We start from the raw sequence: 24,615 nt of genomic DNA, 5'->3' as shown, positions 1-24,615 counted from the left end.
TTTTTGAGACAGGGTCTCGCTATGTAGTTGAGACTGACCTGGAACTCACTATGTAGCCCAGGCTGGTCTCGAACTCACAGTGATTCTCCTGCCTCAGCCTCCCGAGTGCTGGGATTACAGGCATGAACCACCACGCCTGGCCACAGTGAGAAATGTCTGAAAATGAAAAAACAAAACAAAACAAAAAATCAGAGCTAGAGATAAAGCAGAAAGTAGGATTACATTCTACTGATCAAGTTTAGTACCAGAGCACTTATCTAGCAACTGTGCAAGGCATGGGGTTCCATCCCCAGCAGTACAAAAACCAAAAACTAAAACAAACCTGGAAGATATATAGAATAGTCACTGACTAGCAGGAGGCTCTCAGTGAATCCTACTGTCCAGTCTCCTAAGAGCAGCAGCCCCTGCAAAGGCACCCTAGTGACAACATAGGAGGCCTTTCCCTGCTATTAAATTTTTAAAACTGCAATAAGTTCTAAGAATCAAATTATAGCAAGGCTCAGATTCCCAGCTGGGGTGGCCCCTGTCCTGGATCCCTACCCCTGAGGGTTGTGCCCTGAATTGGAGAAGGCGTCTGGTTCCCCAACCCCCAGATGGGCGGCAGAGCAGCGCAGAGCCCAAGCGGGGCGGGCGGCAGCGGCACTGCATTCCCCCTCAGCCATCAGGGTCCCTGTGTCCCCAGCACCCGAGCCTGGACTGGGCTCCAGTGCAACCGACCACACTGGTCCTACTGCTCTGCTTCCAGGAGGATGTGGGGTGTGGGAAGCATGCCCCCCCCCCCAGGATACCCGCAGGCCCCGTAGTTTGGGGCCTGGCATGACACCACAGCCCACGAAAAAGGAGGAAGCAAAACTTGCCGGGTTTTTTATTCACAGTCCATGCACTGTGTCACAGGCCCTGAAGGTGGCAGTGGGAGAGTTGACCCCTCCCCCACCGATGGCTCTTGGGATTGCAGTTGAGGATTCAAATGTGACCAGTCACTATTCTTGCTGACCGAGGCTTTGCTTCTCTGAGCCTGGTTGGATCCCTGACCAGTCCCATGGGGTTCAGCTCTAGGGGCCTGGCTAACACAGCAACTTCTCTGATCAAAGGGGAGATAAGTAACACCGATGTCACGTTTGCTGGAGATTGATGGGAGTGTCCAAATATGTGCTGCTTGGTGGGTGATACCTGTGCCTGTGACCCCCAGAGCCACACATTGCAGGTAACAGATGGTATCATAAATGAGTATGCACCCCTCAAACAGCTGAAGTATGTACTGACTTGTTCCTCTGCCCCAAGCACACGGAAATCACTCCATAAATGTTTGCTGAAACCAAAGAAATGGAGCAGTAGAATGGGAAATGTGTGTGCGCGTGTGTGTGTGTGTGCATGTGCGCACACACACGCACACGCACACACACACACACACACATACACACAAGGTACTTGGGATCCAACTCAGGAATGTTTACACTAAGCTACATCCCCAGACCTTGCCTTTTATTTTGAGACAGGGCCTCTTTAAGTGCTAACTTGCCCAGGTTGGGCTGGAACTTTGGATCCTCCTGCCTCAGCCTTCCAGAGGGCTGTGAGCAGAGGCATGTACCACCATGCATGGGTTAGAATTGCAAACTTCGAGAAGAGATGCTCTTAGATGGCCCTCTGGCCCCAGTGACACTTGTTTTATCCACAATGATAACCAGCGGGGGTGGAAAGCCCAGAGCAGACGGGGTAGGTGCAGATGATGCCGGTGATGCTGTCAATGGGGTTTGGGCTGAAGCAGGGGTGTGAGTCCAGGTCCATGAGGCCCAGCCCGCTGGGAGTCACAGCAGGGTGCTGCTGAGACTTATGTATAGTGAGGGACAGGCCACGCACGCATGCATGGAGACACTTACAAAATCAACAGGACTTACAAACAATTTAAAACAGAAATGTACTTATGTCTAAAGGAGTTGATTTTCAATTCATGGGGCAGACTCTTTTGGATGGAACAAGCAGTACTCCGAAGCCAAGTCTACAGAAAGCAACAAAACACTGGTTTTACAAACTGCTCTTTCCTTGAGAAATAGATCCTTTATTGTAAAGGCCCCTTTAAGGCAAGTGCCACTCCTAGGGTGAAGCAGTTTAGTCTGAAGAATAATCAAGCCAAAAACAGTACCACGAATGTTAAGTACTCCTGAATTGGGAGCACTCCAAACTTTTCTGTGGCTCCCCACTGCCCTCAGAATCAAAGTACAAAGTCAGTCTGTGTGTGTGTGTGTGTGTGTGTGTGTGTGTGTGTGTGTGTGGTACTGGGGACTGAACACAGGTAGTGCTCAGTTATATCCCCAGACCTCTTTAGCTTTTATTTTTTTTTTTTTTTGAGACAGGGTCTCACTATGCAGTTCAGGCTGGCCTTGAACTCGCTATGTAGCCCAGGCTGGCCTCAAAGTCCTAGCACTCCTCCTGCCTCAGCCTCCCATGCTAGGATTACCAGAGTGTGCCACCACTTAAAATTTTTAGATAGAGTTTTACTATGTTGCCCAGACTAGGCTTGACTTTATGATCCTCCTGCTTCAGCCTCCTGAGTGGCTGGGGTCACAGTCGTGCACCACTGTACTTAGCCAAAGTGCACTCTTGGTCCTAGGTGAGGTGGGTCCTCACCACCATTACAGCTTCCGTTTCCCTTTCTGGACCCAAAGCCCTGTCTCCAGGCCTCATGCGTTCATGAAGCCGCAGCTCCAGAGGTTCTGTGGCCTTCTAGGTGCCTCCCTGAGCTGTTCCTGGACTCCTCACCCACACCATGTCTCCAACTATCCCTTACCATCTCTCCTAAGCCAGCTCATTTCAGGGACAGCCGTCCAGTCCATTCTTTTTCTCACTGAGTCTACTGGTGTCCCATCCATTTTTCAGGTCTCTGCCTGGCACCACCTCTCTAGGAAGCCTTCCTCAGTTCCTTCGACCCCAGGCTTGTCCTGGCCCCCGACACCTCGTCCAGCTGGCCTCCTGAGGATCTGTCTCACTCGTCCCTCTTCCAGCTCCAACCTGGCCTCCACTACCTTCCTCAGTGCCCAGCTTTCACTCAATACTTCCAGCCCCTGCCCCAACCTGAACTCGACTTGTCCCTCTCCTGCTCAAACTCTCTGTGGCTCCCTAGTGTCCTGAGAACAACGTCCCAGCTCCTCTCTGTGCTCCCAAGGCCTCAGATGACCCTTCTAACTCTGCCAATGACTCCGTGGCTCATCCTCCCGTCATGCTTTACATCTGGCCACACTAAATATCTTTTAGTTCCTTCAATCAAAACCACACTTTTGTCACCAGACCTCTAGTAGCTGCTCCTGCACAACACACCTTCCCCCCCTTCCATGCTGCTCACTCTTCTCAGCCCTGGCATCACCTCCTCCAGGAAGACCTGGACCCCCAGGCTGGTGCAGGCACCTTCTCCGGCATCCCACAATCCCCCGCACTGTCTCCATCCCATCCCATCTGTGCCTCCCTGAACCCGGCCCTAACCTCTCTGGGCTGTCACTGCCTGTAGATGAGTCTTTCTCACTGGGCTGGGCTGTGAGCCCCAGGAGGGCAGGGCAGGTCTGTTTCAGTCACCACTGTGTCCCCAGTACTGGGTGCTCAGCGGCCAGTTCATTCATCTACCCACTTAGCCAAACTTACTGGCTACTCCCTGAGAAGCCCTGGTCCAGGAACTGGGGATGCAGAATAAAAAACAGGGCACAGTTGTGTATGCCTGTAACAGAGGCACTCTGGGAAGCCGAGGCAGAGGACTGCGAATTCCAGTCCAGTCTGGGCAACTTAATGAGCCTGTGTCTGAAAATAAAAAAATAAAAAAGGGCTGGGAATATACATAGTTCAGTGTAAAGGCCCTGGGTTCAATCCTCCTTACTTTCGTGCCCCCCCGATCTCTTTAAAGATGGTCCTGGAGGGACCATAACTGAGTGACATCTATGGCGTCACAAATGAAAATGTGAAAATGTGATGTCCTTGCTCAATCAGAACAACAGGACAAGTCTGGGGCAGGCAGCATTATACTTGCTCTTCAGATAAGAGTCAGGGCTCAAGGGCATCACCTGCTCAGGTTGCATGGCATCGGTGGCTTGGATGGAAATCTGAAACTCAAGTTCAGTTCTGTTCCAGAACACGATAATAGCAAATAAGAAAATACACCAGCTGGGCATAGCAGCCCATGCCTGTAATCCAGTGATTTGGAAGGCTGAAGCAGGAGGATCGAGAGATCAAGGATAGCCTGGACAACTTTAAAAGACTCTTTTTCAAAATTTAATTGGACTGGAGATTTAGCGCAGTGGTGCTGACACCTGCCTTGCAAGCACAAGGAGCCAAGTTTGATCCCCAGTATAAAAAAAAATTTTTTTTTTAAATGCAGGCTGGGGATGTAGCTCAGTAGTAAAGCACTTGCCTAGCATGTGCAAAGCCCTTAGTTCAATCCCTAGCACCACAGAAAGACAAAATAAAACAAAACAAAAAAACCCAAATCCCAGAAAGGTTGAGTTATTGGTACCAGGGGACACAGCCAGGAAAGGGTGAGCCAGGTTTTGAACTCAGAGTGTCTCAGGCTTCCAGGAACAGATGCTCCTTGCCAGCTGCCTGTCCTGTTTATAAGCGGTAGCTCCACAGCTCCCTGCAAGCAGCTAACCCAGTGGTAGCTTTGGTCTCAAAAACCCTAGCAACACTCTATCCCTCCAAATCTGCTGGAGCACTTTGCAGCACCGTACGAACATAAAGGATATAGACGTGCAAAGTGAAGAGGGCTCTGGCTCTCTTTCCATCAAGGCTGCCACTTGCCAATCCACCCTCAGTAGAAATTCTGGAGCTGACCCTGCTTGGCATGACAGCTTTATGTCACGTTGGATTCCACCTTTCCTCTGCTCCAAATCCTCCTGTGGCTCCCTCACTTGGAGGAAAAGTCAGTCTTCTCCATAGCTCATAAGACTGCACAAAATGCTCCATCTGTCCTCCTACTCCTCTGGCCCCTCACTGGCTTCCCTGCTTGTCCTTAAATATCCCAAGCATGCTCCAATCCCTGAACCTCTGCATCTGTTATCTCTGCCTACAGTGCCCTTCTCCCCAATAGCCACACCACTCTTTCTTCTTCAGCAAGTCTTTGTCCACTTGTCACTTCTCAGAAAACCTTCCTGGACTTCCCTACTTAACACTACAGGCCAGGAGGACAGCTTAGCACGAGAGTACTTGCCTCGCACATGCCAGGCACTGTGTTTGTCAATGCCCAGTGCTACAAGTGACCATGACTATGGATCCCCCTTCTAACACGAGATAATCTTCTTACCTACATACAACGTTTGTTCATTGTCTCTTACCCCCAGTACAATGTTAACCCTGTAAAGCCAGGGATTTTTTGTTTTGTTCATTGATTTGTTCCCAGTGCCCAGTACAGTGCTGAGAATGCAGTACATGCTTAAGGGATGTGTTGAATGAATAATCTGTCTTCATTGCCATATTGGAGATGTGCTAAGTGAGACACAGGCAACTTAAGCCACATGCATAAGGTGGTCCTGCAGCTCTTTAAATTCTAAGAAACAAGACTGGAACTTGAATGTTCCATCCTCCAGGACCAGATTACTAACCACTGTACCACACTGCCTAAAATAAGCTGAGTGATTAAGATACATACCTCTCCACCTAGGGAGGACTGCTGGGGGCTGAAGTGTGGGGGCCCTGCCTCACCTCTCTGTACCCCAAATTCTAGAAGTTCAGGAAGATCTGAGTCTAAAATACTTATGACCTCCACTTCCAAGCCCTCTTCGACTCCCACAGTAGCTCTTATTTCGGGGGTGAGGTGTGCGTGACTCAATCCAACAAGATAAAGAGGGTTTAACTGTTTACAAGGCAGGCTCCATGATGGCCAATGGGTCATTAAGGTGTGGCTAGTGGCAGAGGTGTTGGCAATGTGGAGATGGTGGGGTGGCCTAACTGCTGAGGTAGAGGTCGTCGTGCCATTGTGGAGTGTGGTGCCAGGTGAATGATGCATGCAGGTGCGGGCTGGGGAGACTGGAGGAGGGTGAGGGTGCCATGTTCAATAACGATATTAGCCCCAAATGCCAAGGCAAGCCGAGCGCATGACAAGAATAAATTAGGAGGTTCTTCACACTGATCCAGACGTGGGTGTTCTCGCGTGCATTTTACAGATGAGGTAGCTGGGCTGGCTGGGAGAGACTCGCTCAGGTGGCCAAGGTTACCCAGAGGTTTAGAGGTGGAGCTGGATACTGGCACAGCCCAGGCCATGGGCTCTAACTGCTCAGTGGGCGTATGTGAAACCTGACACGGGAAAGGGTGGAAACCTGGAGGGAAGAAAAACAGCTGCAAGACTGCATGGCTCCTCGTAGGGAAAACGAGGGCTTGAGACACGGAGGGACGGTGACTGTCCTAGGAGCGATGGTGACAGGGGAGCGACGGAGACATAAAGGGCAAGGATGACAAACGGGGTGTGTGAGCACGATCGAAGGTCTAAGGGGAGGAGCTGCGACAGGTCTGAGAAGTGGGGTATGGGGACGATTCAGCAGCAGAGACTTCACGAAGGAGAAATGGTAACAAAGATGAGCGCTGGTGACAGAAGTCGGTGACGATAAAGAAGGGAGACAGCACAAATGGTGGCAGTGAGGGTTTACTGAGAACCAAAGCGATTTTTTTTGTACCGGGGAGCGAACTCGGGCCCTTGCTCTTTCGAGGCAGGCGCCGGAACCACTGAGCTAAATCTCCGGCCTCCAAGGCGATTTTAAGGGGCTAAGGAGGACATAAGGAGGGTGTTGGCAACAGAAGAGGGGTGATGACGGGTTAAGCGGGATACGACTTAAGAGGAGGAATGAAAGACATAAATGGACCGAGGGCGACAAAAGAGGAGGATGCATTAGGGACGACAAGGTAACAACACAAGGAGGGCTGACAAGGGGAGGTGCCCCCAGATCGCACGGTACCTGCGCTCCCGAGTCTCCCACTTCGGGATCGGCCCAGCACGAACCTCCTAGTCTCGAACCCCACCTTCCTTCCCCACCTGCGCGCAGGCGCACTCCAGCTAGACTGCGGGCTGGTGGGGCCAGGCCTGCGGCTTTCTCATTGGCTGCGCTTCTCGCTCCGCGCTAGCCTTCCTTCTGCGCGCAGACTGCGGGCTGGTGGGGCCAGGCCTGCGGCTTTCTCATTGGCTGCGCTTCTCGCTCCGCGCTGGACGGAGGAAACAGCTTGGGCTAGACCAAGGGAGACCGCGCGAGGTCACGTGACTCGCGGACTCGCTCTCGTTGGGGGCCGCCTGGTGGGCTAGAGCGGCCTTGGGTGGTCTCGTCCGGTTTCCGGCGGTGAGACGGAACTTCCGGGGCGGGGACCCGGGGCGAGGGAGGAGTGTCCGACAGTTGGCGCCGTCGGGAGGGTGGTGGGCGGCGCGAATGGGCGCGGGCTCGGTGGGCCAGGTGAGGCTCGGTCTGGGAATAGTGGGACGGGGCCGGATGCGGCGGGGGGGGGGGGGACTCTGGAGTTACAGCCTGGGCTCCGCTCTGGGGGTCTAGACAAACGATTTCTTTCTCTGAGCCTCAGTTTCCTCCTCTGTAGAATGGGGGTCAGGATCCGACTGTGTATGCGCTTTATGGGTTGAATGAGAAGTGCACGTCTCAGCCCCTAGCTCAGCACCTTCACCTAGTGCTCACCTCGTTTCTGTACCATTATTGTGAGCACTGATTATGATTGCGCCGGGAGTGAGATTGTTGGGCTTGGAGGCCAATGGCTTTGGGTTCAAGTGTCAGCTGCTCTGTACGGCAGTCGGCCTGTGCTTTAACTTTCTGGATCTTAGTTTCCCCCCTTTTCTAGTGAGGGCTAATAGGGTCAATGAATGGATTTTGATGCAACGTACACGTAAAGCCTGTAGCAGTGCAAGAGCTCAACAGATTGGAGCTAAAATGATATATAACTCCAAGTGTCATTATTGTAGCCGGCAACTCCAAGAAAGTACAGAAGGGAGAAAGCTTAGGAAAAGCAACCCGAGCAGGGAAATCGACATCCTGCCACTTAACTCTTTGGCCGAGTTTTCCCAAGTCTTGTAATATAATTTTTTTCTTTCTCTTGAAAATGACTGCTGCATTTTCCTAAGTTTATTCAAGGGGGAAAATTCACCTTGCTATCCTAAAGGGAAATTAACATTGAGAAGGAAACCTTAAGCAGAACACAGTGGAAAACGAATAGTCTATTGAATCGTAAACAGTAAATGAAAGCTAATTGTAAAATGGATAACTATATGGCAAATGATCAAAAAATACAGTGTATGTTGAAAGTTTTCAAAATTGCCATCTGTAGTGGCACATGCTGAAAGCTGAGCGTTTGGAAGGCTGAAGAAGGATTGCTGTGAGTAGGAGGCCAGCCAGGGCTGCACAGTGAGACCTGGTCTCAATAATAATAATTTTAAGAATTATTACAGTCAAAGGGATATTCCCATTAATCTTCCTTAGTACCCTCCCCCTTGATTCAAATACATTTGCCCCATGGTTCTTGCACTTGCTGAAGCAGTTCTGAAAGTCCTTTTTCGTGAGTGTCTTTCATTATACTGTTGTGGCTGCTTCAGTGTCCTGAATCGATTCAAAATGTTTACCTTGCGTGGTCATTTTGACTTTGGGGGAGAGCCAGAAGTTGTGTGGTGCCAGAGGTGGTGGTTAAGGTGAACGAAGATACATCACAGTGTTTTTGTTTCAGGCTGACCTTGAAATCACTGTGTAGCCCAGGTTGGCCTGGAACTTGCAGTGACCCTCTTATCTCAGCCTTCTGAGTGCTGGGCTACAGATGTGCACCACCACACTCGACCCTTATTTTTAAATTTTGAAACAGGGTCTCACTAAGTTGCCTGGTTGACCAGCTGGGTTCAAACTTTCAGTAAATTACTGTTTTATTAATTTCAATTTTTTAAATAAAAAGTCAAGATATATCGTGCATGTACAAGTACAAATTCCCTGTGATGATATTGTACCAATAAACTTAATAAAGTAAAAAGGTTTCAACTATTTAGAATAGTTACCTGTAGAGATGGGCTTTTATTTTATTTTATTTTTTTGGTACCAGGAATTGAACTCAGGACCTTGTGTTTACAAGGCAGGCATGATGCCACTGAGCTACAATCCCCAGCAGGAGATGGGATTTTAAAATGGTAGACGCCAGGCGTGGTGGCGCATACCTGTAATCCCAGTACTCCAGAGGCTGAGGCAGGAGGATCACTGGGAGTTTGAGGCCAGCCTGGGCTACATAGTTCAAAGCTAGCCCGACTACATATAGAGACCCTGTCTCAAAACAAAATAAAATAGTACAGAGAGGAGTTGGGCATGGTGACCCATACCTGTAATTCCTGCACTTGGCAGGCAGGAGGATCACTACCAGTTCAAGACCAATTTGAACCACGTAGGGAAACTGTTTCAAAGAGAGAGAGAGATGGTGGAGGAAATTGAGAACAGTAGAAATTCTGCAGCAGTGGGGGAAGAATACCAACACTTAAAGGATTCTAAGCATTAAATGAGACCTTTCAGTGGCAGACCACAGTGCCTGGTTCATAGCAATCCTGCAGTGAGCATCTACAATAGCTGTTGGGCTGACTGGAGTTCAAGTTGCAGCCCTGCTGTTACTTACTGTGTGACCTTGGACCTGCCACTCTCATTTGTTTTTGTAACTTTTTTCCCCTCACTTTTTTCCCAGCTGGCTGTGAGAATGAGATGTATGTATACTCAGTTTCTGGCATGTTATAAACACTCAAAAGGAGCAACTCCATGGGCATCAGAATCAAGGAGAGCTTGTTTTTGAATCCTAGTAAGGTCAGTTGCTAGATGTGACATGTGACAAATGACTGTTACTCACTGGGTCGGGTATTTATTGATTAAAATGGGGCTAATAATAGTCATCCCTCATGAGGCTGTTGTCAGACATCAGCATGACACTTGGCTCTGGGCTTGGTGTATTTAGTGCTTGGCGTGTGAGTTGTTCTGTCTGCCTTTTAAAGACCTCTCCATACCCTGCTCTTTGAGAGATGCCTGCCTCATTTGTTTGTCCAGCAGTAAAACCCAGAAGAGAAAGTCAACCCTAGAGTGTCAAGGGCAGAGTCAGCGATGTATATGGTAGTTCTTATCATTCTGGGATCAACAGAAACCAGACAAAGACAAGAGAAATACTACCTAGGATTGAGGAGAGAGGCTTGGAGTAGGACTTAGAGAAAGCATCACAAAGCAGGTGACAGCCAAGCAGAGGAAAGAGAGCTTGCCAGAAGGACAGTAGGACATAGGCATTCCGGACATCCTGAGTCAAAACTGGGAGACAGCCTGGGTGCAGTGATGTGCATCTGGAGTCCCAGCTGCTTGGGAGACTGAGGCAGGAGGATCACTTGAGCCCAGGAGTTTGAGACCAGCCTGGGCAACATAGCTACCAGTAGAGCCTGTCTCAGAAAACTAAATAAAACAACATAAGGCTGGGAGGTAGAGAACCCGGTGGACAGGGAGTGTTGGGCGGGAGGGCTGGGCGGTGGGTCTCCTTCGTAGACACCAGGCACTATCTCTGTATCTTGTCCATAGGCGCTCACCTCACTGTCACAGCAGTCTGCCAAGGTGATACTTGTACCATCCTGATTCATAGATGGGGATACCAAGGTCCATCTGGTGAAGTTACTTGCCAGTGCTGCACACTCAGTTTTACCGTCAAAGTGGGTGTGACATTCCTTTCCTTTAGTTCTTTTGTTGTGTTTATTTATTGAGACAGGCTCTCCTAACCTCAAACTCATGGTGATCCTCCTGCCTCAGCCTCCCTCCCAAGTGCTGGAATTACAGGTGTGTGCCTCTACGCCTGGCTTTTTTTTAGTTCCTTTTCTTTCTTTCTTTCTTTTTTTTTTTTTTTTGTTACTAGAGATCAGACTTGGGCCCTTGTACTTATAAGGCAGGTGGTGGAACCACTGAGCCAAATCCCCAGCCCCTTTTAGTTCCTTTTCAACACTGCTGTTCATGTCCAGAGAAAGTCCCCATTGGTGCTGTTTCATCTTCCATCTCTTAAGATCTGCTAGTCTAAGTGAACATTGGTTCAGTGGTTTTCCCTTTCTTTCCCTTTCTTTCGTTTTGTTTTTGTTATTTTTGAGTCAGGGTCTCACTATGTAGTTGAGACTGACCTGGAACTCACTATGTAGCCCAGGCTGGTCTCAAACTCACAGCGATCCTCCTGCCTCAGCCTCCCGAGTGCTGGGATTACAGGTGTGCGCCACCATGCCTGGCTGCATTATTTTTCTTCTTCCAGGAATTGAACCCAGGGCCTTTACTCTAAGCTATATTCCAGCCCTTTTTTTATTTTGAGGCAGAGTCTTATGGAGTCACCAAGTTGCCTATGCTGGCTCCAACTGGTGATCCTCCTGCCTCAGCCTCCAAGAGTGCTATGAGGCTTCACCATGCCAGGCTTCTCCATGTCACTTTAGGTGTTCTCTGATCACCCTATTGGAAATTGCACCCCTCCCCACCCAGGCCCCACATGTTTCTACCACAAAACTGATAGCTTCTGCCACTGTTAACCATGCTGTGAATTATTCGGCGTGTTTACTCTGTTTCCCATGCCCTGTGCCCAACTGCATGCTAGGCTCATGTTTTTGCTGCCTCAGGATCCCCAAGTCCCTCACGTGTAGTGGGCTCTGAGTAAATAGTGTCTGAATGAACTGAATGAATGAATGGGTATTTACAGTGACAGTCTTGGGTAGAAGCTGTCTCTTTTCTGTTCCACCAGACTTTTCCGGGTGTGTGGGATTGGGACTGAACATTTCCTGCCCCCGGGCCTCACCCCAGGCAGGCGTGATAGCTGTGGTGGCAGCTCTGTCCTGGGCTGACGTCCTGCCAGCTGCTCAGCTATTCCTGGGTAGTGAGCCCTAGCCCAGGAATGCTCCTCTGGCAGGCAGAGAGGCCGACAGCAGAGAGGGACACGAGCTCTCAGTGGTGGCCACTCATGGGCCCTCTTCCTTCATTCTCTTTTCCAGGCTCCCAGGAGCAAGGTCAAGGCCAGAGCGACGATGGTCTCAGTGACGATGGGTGAGTCGGGCTTTCCCTGCCTTCCTGTTGCCTTCCCTGACATGCAGCCTCGGAGCGGGAGTCTTCGCTGGGGGGAGCGGGTGAGGGAGGGCGGCCACACTGGCAGGAGCAGCTGTCCTCTGACCAGGCTGGGGCGGGGCGGGGCCTGCTCCAGTTGCCTGCCCCTTCCTCGGATGGGGCCTCCTGACTGTGAAGTTTTAGCGCTGAAGAACTTGGGTTGTGAAGTCTAGCAGATCTCCCACCTGGCTTCTCAGAGCCTTGGTTTACTCACCTGTAAAATGAAGATAATATTACTACCTCTGAGGCTGGGGATTTAGCACAGTGGCACTACACCTGCCCCACAAGCACAAGGTCCTGAGTTCGATTCCAGGTATAAAAAAAAAATCTCTCTCTATATATATCTGTCTCCTGGGATTTAGGAATTTATTGCATGTCAGATCTTGGGCATAGTTCTCAGCAAATGCTAACTGTTGTGATTTTGTTTTTACTTGTGTAGTGTTTTGTTAGAGGCAGGGTCATGCTGTGTAGTTCAGGCTGGCCTTGAATTCACTATGTAGCCCAGGCTGGCCTTGAACTCACAGAGATCCTCCTGTCTCAGCCTCCCTCATGCCCGGCTAACTGTTGTGATTATCATGAGCCTTATCAGGAGTTCTCTCTGTGCTGTGTATTTTGGTATTGCCAAGGTACATAGACTAGTGGCAGCTTTGAAAAATGTTGAGATTTATTATACTTACATAAAAGTATGTAAGACGTATTTGCGTTGTTGTAAGAGTAATTAAAAAGCAAACATATCCTTTATGATTCTATTTCTATTCATCACAGAAGCAGGAAACCAATCTCTTCTTTGTTTTTTTTTTTTTTTTTTTTTTTTTTTTTTTTTGGTACCAGGGATTGAACTCGGGACCTTGTGCTTGCGAGGCAGGTGGCAGCACTGAGCTAAATCCCTGGCCCCAATCCATTCTTGTAGAAGGCAGTGACTTCCCTTGGGAAGGGAGGAGTAGTGGGGACAGAGAGAAGCCAGGGGGCTCTGGTGTGTTGGAAATGTTTTATTTCTTCTGTTTGTTTGTTTTTGAGACAAGGTCCTGCTATGTAGTTCAGGCTGGTGTTGAACTCATGGCAATCCTCCTGCCTCAGCCTCCCAGAGTGCTGGGGTTATCAGTGAAGACTCATGTATATTTCCTCCTGGTATGTGCTGATTCTAAGACATGTTGTTCCGAAGTAGGTCTACATTTGAACAGTCAGTGGCTTATGACGGTTTAACTGGCCCATGCTTTTATCTTCTTAGTAACATGGGAATGATGAGTGTTCCATGTGAGGCCTTTCCAAGATCCTTGGACAGTGGCTTTCTGTTTCTTTTTCCTGAACCTATATGGTGCTTTTTCTGTCCTTAATCAGAGATTAATTGAGATACAGCTCATAGACATGTATTTTGTCAGTTTCAATTGTACAATTCTAGGGCTGGGGATTTAGCTCAGCGGTTCGGTGGCCTGACTTGCAAGCGCAAGGACCTGAGTTCAATCCCCGGTACCAAAAAAAAAGTACAATTCTATGGTTTTTACATTCTCTATTCAGAGCTGTATGACCACCACCGCAATCTGTCGCAGAACATTTTTAGCACTCTCCAAGAAGATCTCCAAGCCCATCAGCAGTTTTTCCCTCTTTCTTCCCGACCTCTAGCAACTTTCTGCCTCTTTAGGTTTGCATGTTCTGAGCAGTCCCTAGACATGGAACTGCTGTGCGGTGCGTGCTCTTTGGTACTTAGAGGGGCTTGCTCTTGACTAATGGAACACAGGGCCCTGTGGCTTGGCAGGTGGGCAGTGCCTGTGTAAACGAGGGGAATGGCCTCCCTCTCCCCTGGGCTGGGGAGGTGGTCTTGAGGGCACCAGCTCCTCCCCTGCCCCAGTCCCCATAGCTCAGGCCGTTGGCTGGTCTGGGTCTTTGTGGGAGAAGAGTGGCCCCTGGGCCCGCGCCCGAGCCCTGTGTGCCTTCTGGAAATTGTCAGACCCTGAGTGTGTTTGCTTCTCAACTCAGAGCCTCAGTTCACTTAAAAGGAAAATTAGCAAAGTGACACCAAATGTTTTCTACTCTAAAATGGCGTAGATTGATAAGGTGTGCTCTTACATACCATGAGGTTAAAATAAGTTGCCAGTGAAGCCATGGCACTCCTCAGAGATGTTAAAATGTGACAAAAAGCCAGGCGTAGTGGTGCACGCTTGTAATCCCAGCACTCAGGAGGCTGAGGCAAGGAGATCGCCTTGAGTTGGAGGCCAACATAGAACTACAAAGTGAGACCCTGTCTCAAAAAAAAGAGGAAAAAGTGAAAAAGAAAGTGTTCTACTTGGGATCACTGCTTCTATCTGACACCTGGCCTAACAGACCTTGGTCAGTTTGAGGCTGGCACCCAAAGGGCCAGGAAGGCAGTGTGGAAGCGGTGAAGCCTCACGGTGGGCCTGCCGTGGCCCCGTGGCTTTCATGGCGGTGGTACTGAGGGTCGCACCCAGAGCCTCCTGTGCGCTTAGCGTGTGTTGCCCTGCTGAGCTGCACCCCTGCCCAGCTCTGTTGAGTAACGGTAGTAACCACAACAGTAATGGTTGACACGGTGGAGGACGGCCTTGCACGGAGTCCGCACAGCGACCCAAGGGCATCGGTGCTGTTAACTTTAAACCATCACTGTGAGGGCAGGGACTTCATCTTCTGCCCTACAATATCCGCACCGTCTGGAACAGGACCAAAGCCCCTGAGACAGGAAATGGCAGAGCTCAGATTTGAACCCAAGCCCCAAAGCCTGGGCTGGTACCTCCAGTGCCTCTCTCTAACGCATGGCTGCTCCTGTGGTGGAAGAGAGTGCCTGGTCCTCCTGATGGGGACCAGGGCAGAGAACCCAGAGGCTTAGTTTCCTCACATCTGTCACTGGCCAGGTGCTTGGAGTCCCATCCTAGCTCCAGGGCAGGGCAGAGCTGTGCAGAGACTGACAACTGGTTGAGATTCAGGGTTGGGGGACTCTGTCTTGTTAGCATTGTACCCTGCAGCTGAGTCCTCCCTGCCTCAGCTTCCTCATGGGATTCCAGTCTCCACGTGGCTTAATTCTCCAGGGGTCAGGAGGGCTTCATTCCACCCTCTGTGCCCAGCACTCAGCACAGGGCCTGGTGGGCAATGAGCCTTGAATCTGTGGGAGCCACTGCTGTTGCAGTTTTGCTAATCTATTCTCTAAAGTGACCGATGTGAGTAACGAGCCCTGTTTAACCCCCAGCCACTTCCGAGTGGATCCAGTTCTTTAAGGAAGCTGGCATTCCCCCGGGACCTGCCGTGAATTACGCTGTGATGTTTGTGGATAACAGGTGAGGTGGCCACCGGACCCGGCTGAGCTTGGGCAGGGGAGGTGGGGAGCCGGCTGCCTCACCCGCCATGGCCCACTTGGGGCTCACTGCTCCCCGTCCCCTGCAGGATCCAGAAGAGCATGCTGCTGGATCTCAACAAGGAAATCATGAACGAGCTGGGCGTGACCGTGGTGGGGGACATCATCGCCATCCTCAAGCATGCCAAGGTGGTGCACCGCCAGGTGGGTGCTCCGCCTGCACCCTGTGCCACTGGTTTAGCATGGGGCTGAGGGGAGCAGGTGCAGAGCCAGCAGGAGGCCTGGCCTCAAAGGCAGGTGGACTTCAGTTTGGCCTTTGCGATGTGACAGAGGGTCCATTGTCTAACCCTCTCAGAGCCTTATCTCTGCCTATGAGAAGCAGGTGGCCAACATCTGGAAGGGTAGGTGTGTGTATTGAGTTAGCACAGTACACACTTCCTAAAGCAGGGCCTGGTGAAGCCTCCGTAGTTACTATGATTATCACGGGTTCTCATCTTCTCCGTGGTAATTATCATCTCTCTCTAGGACCCCCTCTGCCCCAGGAGCTAGGGGCAGGCTGGGCAAGTTCTCTACCACCGAGCCACACCCCCAGCCCAATCTTGACAGTTCTGAAGAATACTGGTTGAATATTTTGTGGAATGTTCCCCTGTATGGGTGTATGTGACACCTTCTCCTGGTGAGGTGCAAAATGTTTTCACATCTTTTCTGTAGCAGGCACGCAAGCTCTGGTCCTCGGGGTGTGGCTGCCTCTCCATGCCTGGCTCTGTGGTGCTAACCCAGGTGTCTCTGTTTTACAGGACATGTGCAAAGCTGCCACTGAATCAGTGCCCGGCAGCCCCAGCTCCCCCCTCCCGACTGAGCTACGTCGTGGCACCTCTAGTGGTGAGTCCTGTCTCTTCAGTCCTTTTTCCCGTCCCTACAAGGGACCTACCCGGTCATCCCTTCCCTCCTGTTGTTTGCCGAGGTACAAGCAAAGCCCTCAGGACCTGTTCTGTAAAGGAGAAAAATACACTGGGTAGTCAGCGCTCCTCTTTCAGGCCGCTTCGTTTGCTGACCCGGTGAACACACAGCACGGTGATGGCAAACCTTTTAGAGACGAGTGCCCAGACTAAAACAACCTAAAAACCACTCATTTATTGCCAATTGCCAACACTGCAATTAAACCTGAATACTGAGAAAAAACACTTGTGGGCCGGAGATTTAGCTCAGTTGTACTGCCACCTGCCTTGCAAGTGCAAGGTCCTGAATTCTATCCCTGGTACCAAAAAATAAAAGAAGAAAAAAAAAAAGCAACTCTCATACATTGACATCTTTTGTTTTAAAAGAAAAACAGCCGGGCGTGGTGACGCACGCCTGTAATCCCAGCACTCGGGAGGCTGAGGCAGGAGGATCGCTGTGAGTTCGAGACCAGCCTGAGCTACACAGTGAGTTCCAGGTCAGTCTCACTACATAATGAGACCCTGTCTCAAAAAACCAAAAAAGGAAAACAAATACCCGTGTGCCATAGGCTCGGGGTTCACTTCCTGCGAGACTCCAGTCGCGGCACTTTCATCAGCTGATCAGTATGGAACTAACTTCATTTTGTTTTGTTTATTTATTTATTTTTGATAGTGCTCAAGATTGAACCCAGGGCCTCATACACACTAAGCACATGTTCTCCTACTGAGCTGCAGTCTCAGCCTGTATAATCTTGTGTTCTTCCACCCTTTCTCCTCCCCTTCCCTCCTTTGTGTGGTACTAGAGATTGATCCCAGGGCCTTGGCACTGAATCTACATCTTCAAATGAATGTTGATGAAGATTTTAAAATTGACCATGCACATGTTAGCCTTTGCTTCTTCACGTGCCACCCCGAAGCTCTGCTGCCACAGCCTCTCAGAGCGCTGGGATTACGGATGTGTGCCACTGTGCCCAGCAATACCTGCTCTTACCTGACTGACCAAAGCAAGGGCTGTGGCTAGGCCTATGGAATGCGTGTGGCGGGGTTGACCCAAAGGCACAGATGCAGGCAAGCTGAACAAATCTGGACTCATTTCTACAGTAGTCCTGCAGCAGTTATACAGAATGGGGTTGGTCACAGTGGCTTTCACAGATGGGCACTTGGGCCAGCCACCATCCAAGAGCAGACACGGTGGCAGCATGAAGATCATCCCCTTCCCTTTACTCCAGGGCTTCCCCAAGTCCCGGAAAGCCTGTATTCCACTGTTAGCAGCAACTGCGCTGAGAGATGAGACCCGTCTGCCCCGCTCTGGGATGGCCCTCCAGTCGCCGTGCTCCCAGTTCCCACCTGCACACCCCGAGCTGTCCCTCCTGTCCACAGGAGCCTGGCGGCCAGAGATGCCTGCCATCCCCAGAGGGGCCACCTCGCTGCTATGCCAGTCCCGCTAGAGCTGCACGCACTTTGCTCAGCTCGGTTTCCTTATCTGTAGGGTTGGCTTGTGGTGGGTCCGTCCTATCGGGGATGTTGGTGGTGTCAGTGCTTTCAAGCAGGTGCCCATTGCTTCAGTAGACATTTATCGGGGACCTGTGAAGGGGCAGTAGTTGTTCTAGGCACTAAGGATTCACCAGTAAACAGACCCTATTTCCTCGTGGAGCTTGCATTCCCATGGGGGAGTCCACCAGGAGACAACCAAATACAGTCTCCTGCCAAGCAGTGCTAAGGACTGTGTAGAAAAGGAAAGCATAAAGCCAGGCACGGTGACCCACGCCTGTAGGCCCAGCATTCGGGAGGCTGAGGCAGGGGGATTGCTAGAGTTCGAGACCAGCCTGGGCTACATAGTGAGTTCTAAGTCAGTCTCAACTACATAGTGAGACCCTGTCTCAAACAAAAGAAAAGGAAAGCATAGTGTGGGTCAGGGTGACAGAGGGGAAGGGCCGGTTCCTGGGGAGCAAGCCCCCTCCAAGTCCCCACACCTTGAGGACAGGGCAGCCACAAGGGTGGATTGGCCACCACTTCTTCCTTCAGTGCAGTGCTTGCCTTTTCCACCCTGGCCTTGGGACTGCTGGACCAGGCTTTCTGCCCGGAGCCTGCCTGACTGGCCTCTCCCCTTGCTTTCTGCAGCTGCCTCCCGAATGATCACCAACAGCCTGAACTGCGACTCCCCACCCGGCACTCCCCCAAGGCGGCCGGACACCAGTACCTCCAAGATCTCAGTCACTGTGTCCAACAAGATGGCGGCAAAGAGTTCCAAGGCCTCCGGTGAGAGGACTGGGACGGGTGGTGGGAGGAGCTAGGTGTGAATGTGGGTCCGCGGAAGGTACTGGGGGGGTCGTGCTCCCAGGCGCTTGCTAGGTGCTTTGACGGCCACAAGGTGCACAAAGTTTTGGACTCAGTCACATTTTTGGTTTGTGGGCCTCGCTTCTGCATTTCTAGACTGGCACAGTGATGCCCTCACTGCAAGGACAGCAGCAAACACTGGGCAGGTGAGGCACAACTGCGTCACACTTCCTGCTCAGTGGCTCCGGCTTTTGTCACAGCTGTACACTGTGCCCCGACTGATGTCCGATGCTGTACCTGATGCTTGGGGTCAGCAGTAAAGAACCTGTAGCAGCCAGACAGGTTTTTACCCTTTGACACATTTTGAAGGGACTCCTACTTTACAAATTGAAGTGGAATTTACTCTTGCACAGTGCCCAGATGGGAAGTACTGTATACAGCTTGTTTACCAAAACAAACACCACCAAGGGGCGCGGGTGTGAAAGCGGCACTTGGATGGTGCTCTGCAACCTTGTCACCAGCCAGCAGCTTCTGGGTCTGGTGGGATTTGGGCTGGGCTGGGGTGGACCACAAAGCCTGGGGACTCTGGCACCCTCTGTGGCCCTGTCACTGCCAGACCTCTGAGTGCCTGGTGGCTAGTGGGTGGTGATGGAGGCATTTGGGCAGGTGAGCGACCACGGAGCTCAAGGGCTGTGTGTGTGTTTTGCCTGGTGTCTGGCCCCGCCCTGGAGAACACTCAGTTCCGGAGGGCACTGACCCTGTGCCTGCCTTCCCAGCAGCCTTGGCCTGCAGGGAGGAGGAGAGCCTGGAGGTCCCCACCAAGCGGCGCCGGGTCACTGCTGAGATGGAGGGGAAATACATCATCAACATGCCCAAGGGCACCACCCCCCGGACCCGCAAGATCCTTGAGCAGCAGCAGGCGGCCAAAGGTACTGTATGGGCCGTGGGCTGGGCAGGCTTCATCTCTGCTTCTTGCCTTGCACAGCATTGGTCGCGCTCAAGAGTGGTGGCTGAGAAGCAGATTTAAACAGAGGACTGGGGAGTCTTGGGCCCAGGGGACTGCAACAGTGGCTATGGAGGAGGGCAGCACTTCGCATCTGCCCGTCTCAGGGAACTGGGCTCCCCAGCCCTTCTTACCCAGGGGCGTGGGCAGGAGCCAGGGCTGTCATGCCTGTAGCTCGAGAGTGCCCCCCAGTGGGCACCGCTGCTATGAGGCAGAGGAGTCAGTTTGAAATTTAGGCTAAACCTAGGGCCTCTGATGGTTTTCCTTGTAGGGATGGGCTTCATAGAGCAGGATCGCCTTAGAATATTGCATTCGTTCTAGAAAAACTTCCAGTCAATGCAGAAACATATGCGGTAAAAACATACTCTTTCCCCTCACTCCTGTGTCCCATGGCTGTTTCAACCATTTCAAAGCAGCATTTTTCGGGCTGGGGATTTATTTAGCTCAGTGGTTCTGCCACCTGCCTCGCAAGCGCAGGGTCCCGAGTTCGATCCCTAGTACCAAAAACAAACAAAACAAAATCAAAGCAGCATTTTTCTTTTTTAAACACAAGTGACATCATCCTATGGGTATTTTCTTTTAGCTTGCTCTTTTTTCTTTTTTTAATTTTAAAAAATTAGTTAATTGTATTGGTATATTTAGATACACGTAATGAACACATTCATCTTAGGGAATTTGTACCTGTACATATCCTTTTTTTTTTTTGTACTGGGGATCGAATTTGTCAGATAAAAAAGGCTGAAAACCAAGACAAGACCAGAACCACTACAAGCCTTTACTGTAGGGACGATCTGCCAGGCTGGCTCGGAGCAAAGGAGAAAGAGCAATATGGCTAGGACAGGGAGTGTCTTTTATAGTGGCTGGGGAGGGGTTTACAGAAACTGAGGTGGGGTTGAGTGAGGTAGTGGCTAGGGATTGGAAGAGCATGTGACGTTACTAGAAGGGGCTTATGACATCACTAGTGGCTTGTGTCATCACTAGTCGCCAGGAGGTAGCGAGTATCAGGTCACTCGGTGGGAAAAGATGCATGACAGGAAGAAGGCTGTCCTTTTAGTGGGAGAAGCAGGGCATTGTGGGAAGGCAAAGGCTATTCTTTTTACGCAGTGGCCATTTTAAGGGGAGGGACATTCAACAGAACTCAGGTCCTTGCACTTGTGAAACAGGCAGCAGAACCACTGAGCTAAATCCCCAGCCCCATACCTTTTTTTTTTTTAATTGATAAATTTTATATTATCCCATTCCCCCCTCCTCCCTACGTACAAAAGCTTTGTTTCTATTTTTTCCTTCTATTTTTATTTTTTTTCTCATCCCTTCCTTTCTCCCTCCCTCCTCCCTTGTTCCCCTTCCCATTTAAACACTTTTTTCTAGTTTCCCGACATCCATTATACATCTCAGTCCTTATCTCCACTTTTGGTTTTTCACACCAGAGAAACAATGTGATATTTAAATATGTGTGTCTGATTTATTTCATCTGGTAGTGTGGTCTCAAGGTCCATCCATTTAGCTGTAAATGTCTGACGCTCATCCTTCTTTATGGCAGGGTAGTACTCCATTGTATAAAACAACGACATCTTCTTTGTCTTACAGCTTTCTTATTAAGATCTTTTTATAATACTACATTAGATTTTGGTTTATTTAATTTATTTATTTATTTGGAGAAGATCTTCATGTGTCTTCCAGGCTGGCTTTGCACTCACTGTGTAGCCCAGGGTAGTCTCAAACTCACAGTCCTCCTGTCTCAGCCTCCAGAGTGCTGGGTTCATTCTTTTTAAGCGGCCGTTTATTTCCATAGTATTTTCTTTCACACTATGAACATTGTGTTAGTGGAGAATTGAAGTTGTGCTTTAGGGAATGGACTCACTGCCATTTATCAGATTGGGTGAAAGCAGTGGATAAGCATTACCCACACGCATGTCATGAATTTGTGCTGAGGTTCAAGAAGTTCTGGGTGTTAGTTTGTTTTTTTTGTTTTTTGGGTTTTTTTTGGTACTGGGGATCTAACTTAGGTCCTTGCGCTTGCGAGGCAGGCCACTGAACCGCTGAGCTAAATCTCCAGCCCCGGTGTTAGCTTTGCTGTGCTACCTGTGACACTGGCTGGGTGCTGTGGCTGAAGGTTGTTCTCCGCCGGGAGATGCCAAGCCTGAGTGGCATGGGTTGTCCCTGTGGTAGCAGTGCCAACTGCTGTTGTCCTCTCCCTTGGCGTCTGCAGGGTGTGCAGCCTAGGCTGGGCCCCAGGAGCTGCTCGGCCGGGGCTCCCTGATGGCCTCGTTTCCTTCCCAGGTCTGCACAGGACATCTGTGTTTGACCGCCTTGGTGCCGAGACCAAAGCCGACACGACCGTGGGGACCAAGGTGAGTGGAGGACCGTGGGGTGACTCAGGCCTCCCAAACGCTTGTCTGTCCCGGTGTTGTTCCTCACACCTCCGCGCCTCGTCTCCGTGCTCCCCAGCAGCCTCCCCTCCTTTCAAGCCTCAGATTCCTTCTTTGCACTAGCGGCTTCCATCCTAACCGATCCCTGATTTCCAGCCCGGGCCCCAGTCTGTGTGATTTCTGCTGGGTTCCTCCCGCCCATCCTGTCCTAAACTGGCCTCAGCAGCTTGCTCCAAAGCCTCCCCTCCAGCCCTGGCCCTGCAGCAGCCCTGTGTGCTGCTCCTCTGCTGGTGACCCCGAGGCTTTTCGCTGCACTCACAGCACAGTGGCTCTTCCTGCCAGGCCTGCGTTCTCCAGGCCCTAGGGATGGTGTGTAGTTGGGAGCACGCCCTGGAACCCACTGTACCTGGCTTTGTGGCCTTGGCCATATCACTTAAGCCTTCTCTGCCTCAGTTTGCGCATCTATTCTTTTTTTTTTTTTGGTACCGGGGATCGAACTTGGGACCTTGTGCTTGCGAGGCAGGTAACAGAACCACTGAGCTAAATCCCCGGCCCTTTGCTGACCTGTACCGGCTCATGGCGTGGTGCTGGGGGTCTAGGGCATAGTAAGCACTCCTTAGATGTCACCGTTGAGGGACTGTGCAGAGCCCCCAATTGGATTTCCTCCCACACATCCCTTGCTCACCAGGACACACGCTGGCTGTCTCACCTCCACAGTCTTACCATGGGGCAGCAGTCACACTCAGGGTCATGTGCCTGGAAGATCCAGCCATGTAAACAGCTTGGCACAAGTTACTGCTCTGGCCTCGGGGACCTGGCACGTGCACTTCTCTCTGCTTGTTCATCTGGAAGGCCTGGCTTCACAGTGGGGGCCCTCAGAGAAAGTCCTGCCAACTCAGAGAGCAGATGAGCTGAGCCTCTCTGCTGCCTGCTAGCGCCCCGTTCTTCCTGAAACGTCTAGCTTCCTACTTACAGAATGACTGGTGTCATTTCTGGGGCCAGTTAGACTGTGAGCCAGAGGGATAGGCCTGGGACTGTCCTAGCCATCACCATGTCCCTGGCACGGCACAGCCTAGGGCCAGGAATGCAGTTGCGATCGGGAAGTATTGGCTGAGCTTTTCCCCGTGCTCAACTGTTGACCTAGCCAGGGTCTTGCCTGGCCTCCCTCCCTGGCCTCCCTCTGTGAGACCCTCTTCTGTTCAGCTCTCAGATCTCCGTCTCAGCTGTGCCCTCTCCCTGCTAACCCTCCCTGACTTCCAGCAAGGCCAAGTGCTTCCTGGGTCCACCAGGCCTATGCCCTCACTGTGTAGGATGCCAGCACAGAGGAGGCAGGGTGTTGTGTGACTAGATGACTCCCTGTCCTGTCTCTGACCTTCACAGCCCACGGGAGTTTTCAGCCGCCTGGGGGCCACCCCAGAGATGGATGAGGATCTGGCATGGGACAGCGACAATGACAGCAGCAGCTCTGTCTTGCAATATGCTGGTGTCCTGAAGAAGCTAGGACGGGGCGCAGCCAAGGCCAGTCCCCAGCCGGCACTGACTGTCAAAGCTAAGGCCACAAGCTCGGCGCCACCAGCTGCCGCCCCAACTCTGAGGCGCCTGGCCCTTTCCTCCCGCCCTGGGCTCGAAAGGAAGTCGGAGTCCAAAGTCAGCATCATCCAGAGACTGGGCAAGGCCAACCTTGTGCCCGAGGCCCAGGACAGCCAGGTCACGAGCACCAAGAGTAAGTCTTCGGCTGAGGTCAAGGTCACCATTAAGAGGACTCTGGTGGGGCCCCGGGTGAGCAGCTCCAGCGAGGGCCTCGGTGCCCAGATGGACCATGCAGGCACCGTGAGCGTGTTCAAAAGACTGGGCCACAGGACCTTCTAGCCCACATGAGGGCAGGGTGTCAGCCTTCGGGCTCCTGGCTCCCTCTGAGTCTGCCTCGAGGGTCCGCTCGCCTCCTGCCAGCCCTGGATGGCACTGCTTGTCTCCTTCAGGTGTCGGTGCTGGGCCCGAGCCCTCTGGGCGTCCCCCGGTTTTCCCAGGCTGGGTGGTCGCTGTGGCCTGGCCTTGCCTGCTCTGGGACTTTCCCTTCTCTCCCGCCCTCTGTTCTCTGCTCTTTGGCCGTGGCCTTGGCAGAACCCACTTTCTCCCTCTGCAGAGTGCCCAGTGCCTTCTCCTCTCCCCCAGCCCCTTCCTCCCTCTCAGCAGCATCTGCTGCCCGTTCCTCAGCTTCCTGTTCTCTGCCCATCGAGGGGGCCTTTCCTGGGGGCTCCTGGCTGCCCATACCCTGGCTCCCCTCGCTCCTCTGTCCTCCCCTGCTGCTGTAACATCACTCTCTCCTCTCTTCACCCTGTTCATTTCTCTTCTTTTTCTGTCCCTGTGGCAAGGCCCGACTGTCCGCTGTGTCCTGCCCGACCCTTCTGCACCTCCGGCCTCCCAGCGGCCCCCTCGTCGGCGGTGGCGTCGAGCCTGTAGAGACTGTTAGCTGCCCTCCGCTCCCAGGCTGGAGGGACCCAGGCCTTGGGCTGCACCTGGGGCACCTCCATTTTCCTGCCCTGGGCGTCTTTCTCTCTCAAAGTCTGTGGTGGGTGGTGGGCAAGGGCAGTGGGAAGGGAGGCCAGTTTGGAAAGAGAAGACAACAGCTGTTTTAATATATTTTTGTGACTTCCAA

General features: G+C 51.6%; 2 protein-coding genes across 8 annotated transcripts in view; one reads left to right on the top strand and one right to left on the bottom strand.

The window, feature by feature from the left end:
• Pld3 (phospholipase D family member 3) overlaps positions 1 to 7,034 on the bottom strand; it is a 19,505-nt gene extending 12,471 nt beyond the window's left edge. The window contains exon 1 of one of the 2 annotated variants that reach the window (XM_010614484.3): positions 6,924 to 7,034. The gene's annotated coding sequence lies outside the window, so the exon portion shown is untranslated. Of the gene's footprint in view, positions 1 to 38; positions 77 to 6,923 lie in introns of those variants that run through there. The other variant, XM_010614487.1, reaches the window with a different exon arrangement.
• On the top strand, positions 6,308 to 24,615 carry CUNH19orf47 (chromosome unknown C19orf47 homolog). 6 transcript variants are annotated; one of them, XM_010614481.3, is made up of 11 exons: positions 7,316 to 7,409; positions 9,667 to 9,782; positions 11,966 to 12,017; positions 15,268 to 15,355; positions 15,462 to 15,576; positions 16,170 to 16,254; positions 18,432 to 18,569; positions 19,364 to 19,516; positions 21,871 to 21,941; positions 23,340 to 23,682; positions 24,332 to 24,615. In XM_010614481.3, exons 2-11 carry the CDS (start codon positions 9,738 to 9,740, stop codon positions 24,427 to 24,429), a joined length of 1,188 nt encoding a protein of 395 aa, XP_010612783.1. In that variant the 5' UTR covers positions 7,316 to 7,409; positions 9,667 to 9,737; the 3' UTR covers positions 24,430 to 24,615. The 6 variants fall into 6 exon arrangements, with proteins under 6 accessions (XP_033621679.1, XP_010612785.1, XP_010612783.1 ...); XM_010614482.3 differs by having other exon boundaries at positions 19,367 to 19,516; positions 24,332 to 24,614; XM_033765788.1 differs by lacking the exon at positions 7,316 to 7,409 and adding an exon at positions 6,308 to 6,434 and having other exon boundaries at positions 23,340 to 24,414.

The sequence above is a fragment of the Fukomys damarensis genome, unplaced genomic scaffold (genome assembly GCF_012274545.1).
Source record: "Fukomys damarensis isolate Sample0158 unplaced genomic scaffold, DMR_v1.0_HiC HiC_scaffold_19, whole genome shotgun sequence".
Classification (NCBI taxonomy): domain Eukaryota; kingdom Metazoa; phylum Chordata; class Mammalia; order Rodentia; family Bathyergidae; genus Fukomys; species Fukomys damarensis.
The sequence above is the reverse complement of the archived record's forward strand: the minus strand, read 5'-3'. Positions and strand labels throughout refer to the sequence as shown.

Bases quoted from the DNA above. Each gene is read 5' to 3' on its own strand.
- CUNH19orf47 (XM_033765788.1), top strand. From the start codon at position 9,738: ATGGGCATCAGAATCAAGGAGAGCTTGTTTTTGAATCCTAGTAAG. The intron at 12,018-15,267 runs GTGAGTCGGGCT...TTTAACCCCCAG, and splicing joins GATGGTCTCAGTGACGATGG to CCACTTCCGAGTGGATCCAG. The intron at 16,255-18,431 runs GTGAGTCCTGTC...TGCTTTCTGCAG, and splicing joins ACGTCGTGGCACCTCTAGTG to CTGCCTCCCGAATGATCACC.